General features: G+C 47.6%; 1 protein-coding gene across 1 annotated transcript in view; it reads right to left on the bottom strand.

The window, feature by feature from the left end:
* The window catches only part of LOC120900702 (calmodulin), a 32,196-nt gene extending 15,665 nt beyond the window's left edge, over nt 1–16,531 (bottom strand). Inside the window, exons 1-3 of the mRNA XM_040308064.1 lie at nt 16,398–16,531; nt 15,236–16,034; nt 5,650–5,824 (exon numbers count right to left, since the gene is read on the bottom strand). Of these exons, the coding sequence (XP_040163998.1) occupies nt 5,650–5,824; nt 15,236–15,238 (178 nt within the window). The 5' untranslated portion in view covers nt 15,239–16,034; nt 16,398–16,531. The remainder of the gene's footprint in view (nt 1–5,649; nt 5,825–15,235; nt 16,035–16,397) is intronic.
* Nucleotides 16,532–16,742: the final 211 nt, after the last annotated feature.

The following is a 16,742-nucleotide window of genomic DNA, read 5'->3' as shown; positions in this document are numbered from 1 at the left end:
AGCGAATAGGACCATACACCTCTCCCTCATCAGGATTGGATGATGATGGACGCTCTAAAAACAGAAACGCTTTGGACTGACGTCACCACTACCGACTACTCCATCTCATCATCAAGAGATACTGTCAGCGGCAGTGAATTATATTAGGTTGTGCCTAATCATTGTGGAGGAATTTGTGTAACATTCCGTCATTCTATATTTATCATGCATCGACATTTCGATAATATATTTGTCTTCTATTTGTAGTAATATCTGTAGCTACTTCCAATTCTTCATCCTAAATCGTAGTTTTGTTTGCGTATTTTAAGGAGTAATGCAGAGTTTCTCCAGCAGCTGTGGTTAAATCCATCAGAGAGCTGGGAAGACCACAACATATGTGTCTGTCATCTTCACCCAAACTCTCCTTCTTTTCCGATCACGCGTATCCTGCTGCTCCCCGAACATCTCTTCCCGCGTGACACGTTTATTAATCAAGCGGACGTGTCATTTCCTGTGTGTCCAGCCGTACCCACCGAAAGCCTTTTTCGCAGACGACGACGAGAGCATCGGACAACTCGCTACTACGTTCTCGTAGTTGTGCTTCTCTGTGGCATGTTTGTTTTCCCTCTGATGCTGCTGTAAGCCAAGAGGAGTGTGCAACAGAGTAGCAGCTTTGATGAAGTAGCGCAAAGGTACTACGTTGTTGGTGCTGCGCTACACTTTGTTATTGCGCAGAACGTTTCTTGCAGCAAAAAGGGGTCAGAGGTAAGAGAACATGGGAGCCATGGATATCCTTCTGGATGGCTCTGGAAGGAGGCAAGAAGTATTCGAGAAATTCCAGGTGTGTATCTCTATCTCGTTGCCGTATGCAGTGTGTGTAAAGCTCATTCTCACACAATTTTGTGGCTTGTTGCCAGCTTTGCTTTGGGTGACGGCGATGCGGGCCTTACAAGTTGCGAAAGAGTGGGAGAGAGAGTCGACCTGAAAAGCTCACGTACACATACACACAGAGTTTGAAACATAGTAACAGTTTCTTTTGGGGGTTGTGAAACGCTCGGAAAAGCCATCAACCATCTGGCTCTCTATTTCCTCTCACAGCAAACTTCAAAACCCCGAAAATCCAACGAAACACCTTTCGAGGGGTTCGTCGTCGTCGTGTGGCTTTTATTCAGTTTTCGGTGTACTAGTGTAATGTGAGAGAGCGTGAGAGTTGGGGCTCTTCTTGTTTCGGAGGGAAAGCTTTTTCCGCAGCGCCCTCGGGCACACCACTTTCCAGAGGGTTTTGAGAAGAGCAGGTGAAACGGTTGGTATATCTTTCTGGATTTTCCTCTCTATCTCGCTTGTTGGAAGAGTGGAGAGGCGAGCACCTTTTATCGGCCTTTTCCCCTATCTCACTCTCGCTCCGGGTCTGTGTGTGCGCTGTTAACAGTGGATGGGCTTGCGCACAACACACACGCTCGCGGTGCGGTGGTGGTATTTAGCTGGGGTCTGCTGCGCTACCGTCATGCTACAGTAGCTGTTTTTCTACCGCTGGAAAACGATCGATATCTTCACTACCTGCTACTCCTCCTCTTCCTTCCTTTTCATCCTTCCTGGCTTGCTCCCGCTGTACGGAAGGATGGGCGACGGCGCTAGCACACTGTTGCGCTTCACTGTTGGAGCGAGCGCAGCGTTTCGCGTGCCACACAAAATGCCTTTTTGGTTCGTTCTAGAAGCCGAACAAAAAATCGGATAAATATGCAAAGACAATATGCAATCGTTTTCGTTGGAAACCTCCAAAAGATGTCAATTTGCCACAAATTGAAACAAAACAAACTCTCACACACACACACATACCAGAAAAAAGGTGTTGTGCAAGAACATGGTGCTGCTTCAGGGTTTCACACACACATCCATCAGCACATCCAGCAGGCCAGTAAACAAATGGGCGGTGGCTTTTACCCGTTTTCCATTAGCATAGCCCCCCACATATTTCAATTATGGCAGTGCGGTTGGTTAGCACATCGTGCTCTAGGCGAGGCCACGTTCTTCCAATAAAAGTTAGCCAACACACGGTACAACGGGCTCTTACACAACACCTAAACACACACGTGCATTCTCTCTATTGATAAAACACAGGATTAGAAATTGTATACTGAATTACATCTGCTTTTGCAACATTTTCCCGTTTGTTCCAGTCACACGACAGGCCAGAGAATAGCGCAAAATAAATCAATTTTAGCACTGCTGCTACGTGGGTGACGAAGCCCGCCGCCACGTACATCATGAAATGATGTTGATTATTTTCGGGATTTTCTGTCCGTTAATTAATTTCCAGTTCCGTTTCGAAACGAGGCGGTAACTGATAATAATGAGGCCAACAACATATACAAAAGCGCGCGCGGCGCACGTAACACGAAACGCGAAAAGAGATTCAAACATAATCATTATTGATATCGTGTTTGCAGCGCCAAAAACCGTCGCAGTGGATGGCTGAGCCGAAAAGGACAACCAGTAGCAGGGGACACAGACACCGAAAGGAAAATACTCATTACGGAAGCCAATATTCGATACTGCGGATCGAATAACGCCGGATCGAACCGCGTAAGGCACAATCGGGTTGAGAGGCGAGCGCTGATCGAAATAATCTTCCTTCTGGTTTACTAATAATGATATTCTCATTAGAAGATTACGAGCGAGGAATAATTATTTTAAAGGTAGCATTCACGCACACCAAAGAGGACCCCTCTTATCGCTCGAGCACGTGCTGAATTTGTGATAAAAGATAATTGGGGAACGACAGCAGCAGCACACCAAAACAGGTACTTTTAAACCAAAAACGAGACATAAAAAAACACGTTTTGCTGCTATTCAGAATTGTTTCAAATTTTAATGAGTTTTGAGGAGAAAGCTTGGAGGAAGGAGCAGATGGATATAATAATCTGCTTATTACTTAACTTTTATTTTCTACCCCCCGTTTAATATTCAATACGGAAGTGTATGAAAAAGTTTTCCTTCCATCGCTGCATTAAACGGAAGTTTATTCGTCCAAAACGTCCAAAAAGCGTTACTTTCGACCTCCCCAGTCATGCATATGGAGCGTCCTAGGGACAAGAAACATTTAAATGGAAGCTATGTTTTTCTCTCACTCCCAGAGAGCTTGGTATAAATTTTAATGAATAATTCATTACGATAAAATAACTTATTTCCTCTCTCCCAGGTTTCCTTTTCCTTCCTTCCTTCGTACATATGTATTTTCCCACACACAAACAAAATACTCTTTTTTCCGGGGAAAAGTTACAGACCGACACCGACGACGGTGGCGTAAGTGGGTAAGTTCTATTTTTGACCTTTTTATTCAAATCCATTTAACCCCACACATCGTCCTCTCCTCCATGGACTCGGAGTGTCGGTCAGTGTGCGGCAGCGAGAGGTCCTTCAGAATAATTTCAGAATCAGGATACACGGGCAACCTGGCTCCGTCTCACATCCTTCTTCTTTGGAAGAACATGGCCACGTCCGACTGTTCCCATGTGGCACACAAAACCGTGGGCTTTCCCAGGCTCGAGCCCCTGTATGTGTGTTCACACGGATGATCTCATTTCCTGCTACATATATTTCAGATTCGTATGTAATCATCATTTCATAGTGCACACCCCGCCACCAGAACTCGCAGAATGAACGCAGCAGAGTAACGACGGTTAAAACTGGATTTGTGTGTGTGTAGGACAGACGACAAGAAGCACAAATCCTTCACTAGAAATCCAATTAATGACCGGAGCGCGCGCGCTCGCGGTGTTACTTTATGATTTCCTAGTTTTCCCATTTCCTCCTGCACTGGACCCTCTCTAGCCAATCCAGTATTGCTTGGGAAATAGTTGCTCAGTGCCACGTCACGTCTTATAAACCCGGTGCAGCAAGTTGGTCCTTGTCGTGCCCGACCGACGACGATCGATATAGTTTCCGAAACTCATTTTCTCTCACACGTTTTCCATTAGACAGAAGGACACTGAAACAAGACGAGTGACAAGTGGCGTTTGTGTGTCAGGCAGGCTGGCTGGCTGATTGAGTGTACCAACCTTTAACGATGAGGTGACGAAGTTAATGAGAGTCCCAACAGCAAGCAGCAAATAATGCTCTGGAAATTGTGCAATTCCCACCATACAACATTGGATAGATTGGATAAGAAAAAAAAGCCCCCTTCAAAGTCACACAACGGCTTAGAGAAGGAGGCCACCAACTACCATTCAACCCTTAGTCGGAAACTTTACATGTGACCTTTGGCCGCGGGGTGGCCCAAAATTTGGTTCCTAAATACACCACCACCATCATCGCTCTTCTTGTAATGGCATCATGCTTTTATCGAAGGTCACAATCAAATACAACATCGCCATGGTCATCACCATCATTACTACCCGGCCGCGAACCACTACCAACCAACTCAGGTGTGTGCAAACATCAGAAGAACAGGGGTCCCCCCCTGCTGCCGGGTGGTGGTTGTGTGGGGTCCAGGAAAATAATTCGAATCTGATTGCAAAACCCTTTTGCTGAGGAGGGTGGTGATTAATGCGCCGATCGCGTGCCGCTGTGGAGAGTACAGAGCTACAGAAGCGCGCCAAACACCAATCATCACACTGTGTGTGTTAGGCAAGTTTTCCAATAAAGGAGAGGTCGTCTCTCGTGAGATATGCCGCCACCAGCACCTTTTCACAGTATATTGATTGCGGGGGCAAGACATGAAAAATGCCACTGCTACGTGTGTACAATCTTTGTGCAAAGAAGCAAATGAGTATAACCTTTGAAGAAGCCTTTCTGATTTGAGATGCACTGCAACTGAACGATATTAGTCCAGATATTCCCCAGATAGTGACTACAAAAATTTGAAATAAAAATTTAAACAATTTCATTTCCTTCATATTTACCAAACAATAAAACATGAGATTTACAGGGTTTTCCTTGGTTCTCATAGTTGTGAGACACTTCTTTAACTCTTTCTTATAAGATAGAACTTCATATGATAGAAATTGAACTCTATGGCACCCTTTTTGGACAGGCTCCTTGGAAATTCCTATTGGATTTGTCGAACATGGGTGCTATAGAGTGCAATTCCCATTACATTAAGTTAGTTTCAAATCAGAAAGCATCAAAAAGTGCCCCACAGCTAAATACCCTGTAACAATACAATCATATTAAAATAAAATCATCTTAAATTTAATTCCACTTTCAATTTCAATCAACTACGATTCAACCAAAAACCGATGAAACCGAGTACCGAACTGTTGCAGGCCAAGAGTGACAAAAAGCGTCCGCTTCTCCCATCGATCATCAACCAACCATATGTTGCCATTTGCTAACGCACTCAAGAAGTTCAGCTGTTCACAGCCGATACCGGAATATGACGTGTCACCTGATTAGTGGACATCGTCCAATAAACGATCCAGTGTGTACGGGATGATATTAAACGAATGCTTGATCGAGAATCAAGTGAAGCATGGATATCTCATCTACTCAATTCATTCCACTACGCAACCGCGACATGGGAACAACTCCGGCCACGACCATCCATTAAAAAGTTGCCGGATGCCGCGCGCCAAAAGAGGAATTTTCTAACGAATGTTCGTTCCCCCTGTATCCCGCCCAATTAAAGTGCAAAACATTCAAAAATCAACCGTCGCCTGCAACACTACTTACCGTCCGCGTCGACTTCGTTGATCATGTCTTGCAATTCAGCTTCTGTGGGGTTCTGGCCTAGCGATCGCATCACGGTGCCTAATTCCTTGGTGGTGATTGTGCCATCGCCGTCCTTGTCGAACAGCGAGAACGCTTCTTTGAATTCAGCGATCTGTTCTTCCGTAAGTTGATCGGCCTGTGGGGAGGAGAGTTTGGGAAGAAAGATGAAAACAGAGCGGTGGTGTGGTTAGTGTTTGCGCACTATTACTTTGACAAGCAGGCGGTGTGTGTGTAATGGGTAATAAAACAATATTTAAGACGATGAACTAATTTGTGTATATGGGAATGTTTTTGCTCCGGTTGAATGGCTGGCTTACCGCGGCCGCCGCTGCCGCTCGTGCTCATGTCACTGTGGATCTAAATATTTTCACTCCGCTTCTTCCAGCGCCTTCCGACATAATTTACCCGGAAACGAGCCAGAATGATTACAACACGCTTAATCTTACTTTCGCACCAACACAACAACTCCATCTTCGGCTGGCATGTTTCCCTCCACCACAGTGAGCACCACACACACGTGTGTGTAATGGATTTCATGGCTTGCCGTGAACTTCTCTCTACCTGTGGAGATTGATTGATTGGGGCAAATTTATAACATCTTGCTTTTGGTGGTAGTACTGGCTGGGAGTTTTTCCCGCCCCCTCTTCCCATTCATCAACATGTTTTGAAGGCGCATAAGCGCACGTGGTAATCTTTCCGAACACGACAAATCATCCTGTGGTCACGAAACATCGACCCCAAACTCAAATAAAGGTTGGGCCCCGCGAAGAGTGACTTCCGGATTTGCCAAAAGGGGAAAGACGGCCATGGAAAATGCGATTATTGTGATACAACAAACACACGTCACACAGTATCTCACGCTTCCCCTGGCCGTGAGAAATAAGATTAATTTTTGCACCATGGCTGTGCGCTCCGGAGGTCAATTCTAGATATTTTTCTTCCGCTTCGTAAATCTTCCGCCGGCTTACACAAAACCACCACCAAACGAAGCGGGGAAATCACAGTGCCGCGCCGCCGTTTCACCACTACACACCGAGGAGTCATAAAATAATCGGCCATCTTCCAAACAAGCTCCAAACAAACGATGTCATCAATCAAGCAACACAAGTCAGCGGTGGCGGTGCTGGTGTGGGTGTTGGAGTAGGATCTCGTTTGCTTTCACACAATCTGGCCGCTGTTTTCTGATGCTTCAGAAGGCTGAAAAAGAGAAACTAGAGCCGTTCCACACACATATAATGCAACGTACGCTCAACATGCTGATCAATTTAGAACAACACCATCCCTTTTCTCTCTAATGTAGGAGCGGAAAAAGACTGCTAGCGAATACGCGATGGTGGACGACAAGGTGGAGCGAGAGATGCAAAATGCCAACGACCAACGTGGTCCCGTGCGTTCACCGCGTTACCCGTTATGCCACGCAAAGTGCGACAAGTTATTCGAGAATCATTAAACATTATTTATATGCATGTCGTATACCTTCGCGCGAATCAATGTTGGAAAGTGTCGTCTCTTGCCACTCCTTCACTCTCTTCTGACCCAGCGACGTCGACGTCGAACGACGGTGTCACTTGCTGGACACGTGTGCCTGACAAGCTATGAAGGACTGTGTCCACAGTAGCTACCCCGCCCGATCCAACACATACGATCGTGTTTGGAATCATTTACTAGACAACTGATACATGGCACAAGACCATATCATAGCAAAATTGTAATAAAATGCATAAAACAATCGAACCATAAGCATCGCATAGCGTTTACGATTCATACACCTCCTGAAGATCATCTTCTTGATGGTCCCCCCGAAACACCACCACATCACTCTCTAAAATGAACTGCTGCCGCCGGCTGTTGGCGATTGACCGATTTAACCCACACCAACCAACACACACGCTCGCTCGCTCTCTTTCTCTTAACACGGTGTATTCCACACACGCACAGTCTAACCGGCCGTATGTGTGTAGAGACACGGGGCAACAACACCGGCAACAAAACCGGTCAGCAGACAGTGTGTTGTAGAGAAAAGATAGTGTGTGCTGGTACTACTACACCACTACTACAGATGCGCGTTGAGTAGACAACACCAGAGCATAAGCCGTTCGGAAGCCCGCATAGAGATGATCTCGTCATCATTTTACAATTTGTGATCTCCTCTCTGTCTCTCTCTCTCTCTCTCTCTCTGGTGTGCTCTACATGAAGTCACACAAGCAACCAACCAGCGGCGACAAGGCAAGCAAACCGTCTTAATAAGGTGACAATTTTATACACCCGGTATTGGTGGAGGTCGCCCTTGCCTTGGTGTTGGACTGTAATGCTAGGCATGACCGGACGGCAGAGAGAGCTCATGTTGCAGAATTCTTCTTGCTTCGTTGAACAAGCACACTTCAGGAATTTCTGATGTTAGATGATATCAGAGCTTGACCGGTGTACAGCTCGTGTTAGATTCAGGGTGTGAAATAAAGCAAACTGACACTGACACAAACGTATAATAATTCCATAAACAATTACACAGGTGAGTGTACGTCATTGCAACAGGTTGACCCCGACCCGGAGGCGCCACACTCACGTGGGGCATGCCTAGTTGTTGCAGACTTCCCAATCAACTTGGCTGCTTGACACTGATTGTCAAAACATAATGGGCAATTGTTGCGCGCCTCCCTCATTATTAGCAGCCAGGCACACAATTCCAAAGCACGGAACCCTCTCAACCGCCAACATCATGCCATGTGAGCATTGTGTGTGTCTGATGTGTTATATTTTGACATCTTCGTTCTTGACCTCTGGCAGCAATCTTTTCTCGCTTTGCGGGCCGAAATAAGAATATTTGTTGCACACGGTCGCAACTGATGCCGAAATATCGAACCGAGTGTTGCTCCAATTGCATTTCAATTTTGGTGTGTTCAAAACCCCTTGCTCCTCCATCATCGCTGGCTCTCTTTCGTTCTTTGCCAGATGTGGGGAAAATTGCAATTTGGACAAGAACACAATCCATGCACTGGACACGGAATGGAAAACAAAAACAACACATCACCATCACCATATGCAGTGCGGTGCCAAGAAATACACACACAACCCACACCACATGCACCCTCTGGACTGGTCACTCTTTCTCTCTCACACTCTCTCGAGGAGCTGCCGATGGCTTAGGAGTGGTCCAATATCGGCCAACAAACAGAAATGCATGGAATGGTGGCCCCGCACCGAACCGCAACATCAAAAGCGCGTACAGAAGAAACACATAAAGCAAAACCTGCAGCCTGAGTCAGCGAAGAACCGGTGCAACAGGGTTTCCTCCTCCTCCGTTCGCCTCAGCATGGTTTTGGTAGCGAGATATCACACACACCCAGAAGTAGAGAAACAGAGCGAAGGAGAGAGAGACCTAAAACACACCGGTGTGCCGAGCCGGTGAAAATCGAAAATACATTTCCCAAAACACGGACACCGAAAAAACTCCCCCCGCCGCACAAACTAAACGCTGAGCGCGGCCAGTCGCACGGCCCACGGAGGAAGAGAAAACCCGTCGGTAGCCGTTATACCACACCAAGCGAGGGGAAGGGCGCACTCGTACGGACAAGGAAGGGTGGTACACACAGAAGGTGTCCCAAAAATAACATTCCAACACATCGTCGGAGGCCCCGCACACACAGGGAACGATGATGGTGCGTTGCTGCTGCTGCTGTTTTGTTGCCACTATAGTGCGCCACATCACATATCACGGGATTCCGCGCGCTGGTGGTGTTTCGCTGGCATGAGCTGCAACAAAAACACACGCACACACATTCCCCACGAACAACAAAAACGCATCTGTGCAACTCTCTCCCTGTCTGGGCAGGAGGAGAAGAAGCTGCCGCGAGAAGGAGGCAACACACAAACCCCGGTAAAAGTTTTGCTACAACGGGAACCACCATCCATATCACCGTGCCGAAACGCCCGCGCTGGGCAAATTGACACACAATCGACAAGTATAGTGGTCGACCCCCGCGCGCTCGTGTGTGCGCTCCGGGTCACCGGGGTGTGTGTTTCTTGCATGCCCGTGAGATCGTCGTCACCGTCGCCTGCAGATTGGAGTGCGGCGCTGCTGCTCTGTGGCTGCGCCACGTTTGCGGAGAAGGTAAATATCCCCCAAGTCAAATCGGTGTGCGGCGAGCGTGTATCACCACCGCGCATTTTCAGTGCTTTGATTTGCAATTTCTACCAACAGCAGCACTGTGTGCGCAGCGGGTACCTTCTTTTGATGATTCGCGGCGTTTGTGTTACGCGCAATGATATCAGAGCGTGCCTGTGAGCCGGTCTTCCTATTTCAGGTTGATGCATATGGGTTTTGGGGAGTTTTTTTTTGCTAGCTTCCTTTGCAGTAAGAGAGGGAATTTCCTGATGCAGGTTTAGTCATTGATTTGGCAGTTGATTCTTTAATTCACGCCTTGTAGATATGGATGACGAATACGTTTGTCATTGCTGCTTATCCTCCTAAACGTGTTTGCCTAGAGATGACGAATGAGTGAGTTTATTCGTGCAAAGTGTAACATGTCTGACGGACATCACTGTTTGTATTATTCATTGCACATTTCAAGTTATTCGTTAATGGTGTCTACAAAATAGGAAAAATACGTCAAGGTAAATTAATTGCAAATCCCTAAATCAAATATACATTTGGGCGTACAATGAAACTGCTTATTTAGCCTTGATTGTTTAAAGTTTTCAATTTTGTGCGAATTTTTGACGAAATTCGAAGCATTACAAGCAAATGCGCTCTACAGCTCAAAGTTAGCGACATAGAAGCGCTCTCTTGTCTGGCTCTAGAAGTGGACAGCAAACAATGCGCCGCTTCCCGTAATTAGGTCACCGGGCATATCGATCCTGGCCTTTGTACGAGTGTGGGTACGTCCCAGTGTGCGCAGACATGAAACAAATTATCCCATGGAAGGATATAAACCACCAAGATACCAACAAGAGAGTGGCTGGGGACTGTTCTACAGGCAAAACCATCTGGGTGGGCCTAACATTTTGAGCTGAGGACGTGTCAGCACAGCCCACAGATAACCCATATCCTATCAAATTATCCGTAAAGAGGACCGACGGCCGCTCATCATCACCATTTGGGGCAGGAGGCAAGTTCATTAGTTGCCTCGTCACCTCTCTCTGCTCTGCTACTTCATTTTTCGGGCACTACATTCAAAACCAACCGGAAAACTGGGGATCTAATAGGAAAGCGACAAGGTGAGAAAAGCTCGACCCAATCAGAGGCCAAGCCAATCAAAGTGAAAGTGGTTGAGAGGGAGGTGGTGAGAAGGGAGCATCCCTTTCTACCCCGTGGGATACTAGCCACACGCGCTGGAAGCGCACACAGGCACAGAAACTCTTTGTCGTTTGGGATTCTAATTGGATTTTGAAGGCTGGTTAATTCGCTTCACTGCTGGAAGAGCGGAACGTGCGTAGCCTGTTGGGACAAGTACATGTAGGCTGGACGACGACGATGGGCGATGTGGACTTTCTGGGCCAAACGGTACAAAACCCCGATTCTGTTAATTGTCACACAGGTAGAGCCATACGAAGTTGGTGTGTGAGGTTCCCCAGTGTGTCGTCGCCATTCCAGTTGGAACCCAAAACAGGGGCAACAAAACGAATGGGAGACACAACCAGTAACGGACAAGGTGTCCCAAAGCTCATGTATTCCCATCGCCCATCGTCTCCCAATAAGAAATATGGCATAATGGTAATCTTATTTACACAGCACTACCACCCGTGCGCCGAAGGGGAAGCATATTCTAAAAGGACAGAACTTTGTGGGGGAATGAAATTTTGAAAAGGCTTCTTCGCAAGGTAACACACAGCAAGACAGGCGCGCAGTTGGAGTTGAGCAGGTGTAACATGACAATACAAAAATAAGGTGCTTCTAGTTTTTTTTCGGAAACGAACAATTGTAAAATCCCATTGCATAACACACACACACACACACACACGGAATTGTGACACAGGGGATGCCTACAATTAAAGGGGGAGGGGGTACCATAAATAAGGGAAGGTGCGCTTTTCCATTGTTCACCAAACGGGGATGATGATAAAAGCAATCCTGTAACGCCCCTCCACCACCCCCAGATCTAATTGCATACCTGGCCCGCTTATCATGAGTGGCTGATAACACACACCCCCGCCAGTGATATCACCCCTTTTTTATCAGTACGACGAACTCCAGATGCACAACAAGACATACACATACCACCACAAAGGTGTCCACCAGTCTTCCCTCTTCCACAAAAAGGAGGTGATTTACACAAATCCAGTTTTTGTACTCGCAAGGATAAACTAACAAAAAAAAACAACCCCTTTCTAAGGTAAAATTCTCCTTTTAGTTCTCTTTCCCACACACAAGCACAGGGGGAAGACACCACAAGGGTTCAAAAATTTAATTCCAACGGCCATAAACGGTCCCGCGAGCGCGCGCGCGGCTGTGTTTGTGCGCGGGAATGTGGTGTGCACAACCATTCCGGGGGTTGAGAAGCATTAAGGGGTGAGTCTGTGACTGTGTGTGTGTATGTGTATGCGGGCCTGTTTTTGCACCCTCTCTCGCTCTCAATTTGCTGGTGCAATCGGGAAAGAGAAACCGGAGCGAGAGAGAGAGAGTGTGTGTGTTTGTTCACCCCTTTACTTCGGCGAAGAATCTAACACACACACACAAGAGCAAAATCAGCGGCTACAGGCTACAGTATCAAAGTAGGCATTAGAGCTCATCTCTTCCCATTTCTGGACATTCCTGCGCTTATTGTATGGGCGGCGGGCGTGTGCTGATGTGCCTTCAATACAATACTAAAACGGGATAGAAAATGTAACCCACTTTTGCACCACCCTCAACCTCCCCCACCAACACGGAAAACTATTTGCCAAAACTCCAAGACGGCGACGGCCGGCGGTAAAGAAGCAGTTCCCGGAAGCAAAACTGCACTGCAAAGTGTATGTGTGTGTGCGCGGAATGAGTAACATTTTCGCAACGGTTTTACAAATAAAAAGAAGAAACCCGTCTCCACCCTTCCTTCCTCTTCCAAGGCATGCGGTTGCTACTGCTGCTGCTATTTTCCTTTTTGTTCCATTTTAATCAACAAGATGATGATCAATTGAGCAAACGCGCGGCTCAGAGGCCGGATCACAATCGTTCCTCCTTCGCTGCTCGTCACCCCTCTACCGGCCTCAGCCGACACATGGACCCCGAGAGACACCACCACGGGGCACAACGGAACGATGAAGATGATGAGAGCGCGGCGCATGTTGGGAAAATAGGGGAGACCCGCTGAGAAAAAACCCGCAATGCGGTAAAACTCGGTTTCGCTGAGCGAGGGAGGGCAATTTGCCGCGCGCGCGAATCCTTCTCACGCTCCGCCAGGAACGTTCTCTCTATCTCTCTCTCTATATCGCTCTCTCGCTCTCGTGTTTTACACAAGTTGCGTGTTTTCTCGCAGTAGCAGCAGCAGCACTTCAATGTCGCAACGGGATCAATGTTAGGCGGTGTTGTGTGTGCGCCCCGGAGAGAAGAAACCTTTCAAAGTTGGTGTGCGCACACACACACACATATGGGGGGCGCGCACCAAGGGAGAGAGAACGAGAGAGATGTTTGAAGGGACGACGACGTGGTGTTCGTGAGAAGCAACGAGGAAAAAAAACGGCCCCAGTGAAGCTGAGAGCAACTTCGTCGTTTGACAAAGCCATTTGCTCCCCTCTCTCTCTCTCTTCCCCCCATTAGACACTTTTTACAATCGGCCCACCACAAAAAAGCATGTATTTTTCCCGTTGCCGCAAATACAGAAAAAAGTTACAGGAAGGTGGGAAGACTTCTCTTCCTATTCGCCCTCACCATCCGCCTACAACGGAAAGAACAATAAAAATCAATTCCTCCCTCCGAATGTGCTGCCGCCGCCCTCGGTACACACACACTCTCTCTCGTGCGCGAATCACACATTTTGGAGGTTATAATTAACAAGAACCACCGAACCAAGCAGTATAAACCCAACATGACGGTGTGAGAAAGAGAGGGAGAGATAGCGGTGGGGAGAATAGAAGGGAGCGAGAGCGCGTTCTTTTAATTCACAAGCACACACACACGCACAGACGGGGGTGATTTTGTGAGTGGAATTGTGCACAAACCGACACAGAAAGTGAGGTTAGAAATTCGCACACACAAAAAAGGGAACGGCTACAGACAGGGAGGGAAGGGAGGGGAGGCGTGCAAACTGTGATTCACACACTCTTTGGTGACAGTTTTTGCTGCTTTACTGTACCCCCCCCCCTTCTATCTAGATCCCCCACAACCCTGTAGAATGGCTCTGTGTGTGTGTGTGTGTGGTGACAATCTTTTAGCCCCCTTCATCTTCAAACCCTATACAGCAACCGGTGAGCGTGTGTGTGTGTGTGTGTGATTGTAAAAGGGGAGAGGAGGGCAAACGTCACCACACTACACGGTAGCGCAGCACACAGCATTGCCACATACACAGGCACAGGGCACACATACAGACACACACACACTGCACGCGTACAGAGAGATATGGCCGACCCGGATTCCATTTCCAGGAGGTTCGGTCGCGAGCCATCTTTTGGGCTTACTGGAGGGGAGGGGGGAGGGCTTCACCCTGCTACCTCTACCAACAATTTCACCTTTTCCATTTTTCACTTAATGATCAAAAAGTCCAATGATTGGGGAGGCCTTCTATTGTTTCTAATACTCCGGGGCAGGTCGTTTTTATTCCCCCTGTTTTCCGAGTGATAGAAGAACCTTTTCCACCCTTCTCCTTTTCTCTCTGTTTCTCCTGTAGTCGTCCCTCTTGAAGAGGCAAATTTAGGGAGTCGGCGGCCACCGATCTTTTGCAAACTTGAAGCCAACTCCTCGGTAAGTTTTCTTGCACACTTTGATCAGCTCACAAACACACGCGCGCACGCACGCACACACTGCACACTATCTCATCTCATCATCCAGGGGTGGTGGCGCGGTAGCACACAGTAGGCGCAATCCCTCCGCTGTGCTAGGTGAATGTTCACTGCCTCCTGTTCTTCTTCCCCTTCTCAACCCCCTTCAGCTTGACAATCACTTAGCGCCATTTGCTTGTTCGCGAGCAATAAAAAAAATCCTCCATTCGCACCACACATCCGGCATGTATATTGCGAGGCGAATTCGCTTGCAAACGGTGGACCGACCGGACGCCGCCGCCATTGCGGGTATGAGAGAAGACAAGAGAACCGTATAATATCACTACATTTCTGCACATACACGCACGCACACACGCCAGGTGGACGAAGACGACGACGACGACAACGGAGACACACACTGATAAGATAATGCGATGAACGTGAAACAATACACCGTGCGAAAAAGCCTCGCCTTTCAATGGCCCATGCGGCTACTGGCAAACGGGGCACACCACACAAAAGACACGAGGCGGCCATTCAACCGGAACAGCACGAACAAAAAAAACCGAAATTGAAAAAGGGAAGAAGTGATTGCGCGCTGCAAACGGCCAAAAACAGGGGGGTTAATGGCTTCCGCACACTGTGCCTGTTCAATAGTTACCATCTTTTGCTGCTAAGAGTGTTTGGTGCTTGGAGTGGTGGTGTGGTAGTGTGTGGTTTCGCTGCTTTTTGCACACTGGCTGCTGCTGCTGCTGCTGCTTTCTCGGGTGACGCTCTGCTGGGCTCTGCGAACACTCTCGGGCGACAACTGCTAACTACTGCGGCTTACGATTTACTGCTGCTGCTGCTGCTGCTGCTTCCGCTGCCTGCTCAGAGTGGACTGACGGGTCCGGTGCTGCTTCACTGTCGAACTGCGGGACACACACACACACAGGCGCGCGCGCACGTTATCGCTCTCGCACGCTCTCTGCCCTTATTGCGGCCGCTCAGCTGCGCTCTCTCTGTCGCCTTCTCGCGAACACACAGATACGGGGTAGGAGGTGCGCGCACACGCAACGAGAACTGTTCGCTCTCGTTCTTTCGCTCTGGCTCTCTCGCTCAGTGCACCGTGATGCGGTGTTTGCGTATCGATGCCGATGGGTTCGTTTCTTCGCTTGCGATGTTTTTTCTTCTCTTTCTCTCTTTCTCTTACCACGAACGACGGATCTTACTTTTGCACTGGCGACGCGTTACGCACACACACACACACACACTGATGCAATTTTCGCACTCACTGTATATGCACTAACACACACACAGGGAGACACTTTACGGGGTTACAAAAAACGCCGCACCACAAATGCCACCGACCGGGGAAAAGCTACGCAACACACACACAGACGCGCGTGCGGGTGATTTTCGCGTAGTAAAGGGGGGAAGATTTTTCCTCGAACGATCACCGGAATGGGGGTTGATAATAACTAGAAGTTTTTGGAGTAAAATAGATGGAAAGCGGAATAATGAGAAAACTATATAAACACACATTTTTTATTTATTATTTTCTTCATTTTCAATTGTTTGCCGCTGGTGTTGATGTGTGTGTTTTTATGACAATTCTTTGAAAATGCATGTTTTTCCGAGATTTTGTCGCTATAATTCTTTTATATAAATACGAAAAACAATTTTCAAGAAAACATTTGGTCAAAAATTTCTTAAAAATTTAAAACAATTTTTCCTCAAAACATTTCCATCAAAATGTTTCACAGCACCAACAGCAGGGGCAAACAGATCGTAACATTATCACAGGTTCGCGGACTTGTTATCTACAGAAAAAAAACACTCACACGACCAAGCCACACGGTGTGTTGTTGTTGATGTTTGCGAAACTTCGCTGTCTCCTTGGTTGTCGGAAAGGGGTTTGGCTTTTGTGCTCGGAACACTCAGAACCGTTTTCCACGACGACTCGGATTCAACTGCTCTCGGACTGGTCGCTCACCTCAGCAGCACAGATCTTAAGCGCCGGAAATACATTCGAGCGATCAAGGTGCAGGTCACTGTGTATGTGTGTGTCTGTGGGAAAAAATCATCGCGCTTTAAAGGTGTGTGCATGTGAGAAACGAACGATTCGCTACCATGGCAATACGCGGTTGCTTCTACCCCCCTCCACATCCTCACCTGATCCTGCGACC

This window comes from Anopheles arabiensis, chromosome 3 (assembly GCF_016920715.1).
Source record: "Anopheles arabiensis isolate DONGOLA chromosome 3, AaraD3, whole genome shotgun sequence".
Classification (NCBI taxonomy): Eukaryota; Metazoa; Arthropoda; class Insecta; order Diptera; family Culicidae; genus Anopheles; species Anopheles arabiensis.
Note: the sequence above shows the minus strand (reverse complement) of the source record. Positions and strands in the feature narration are given on the sequence as shown.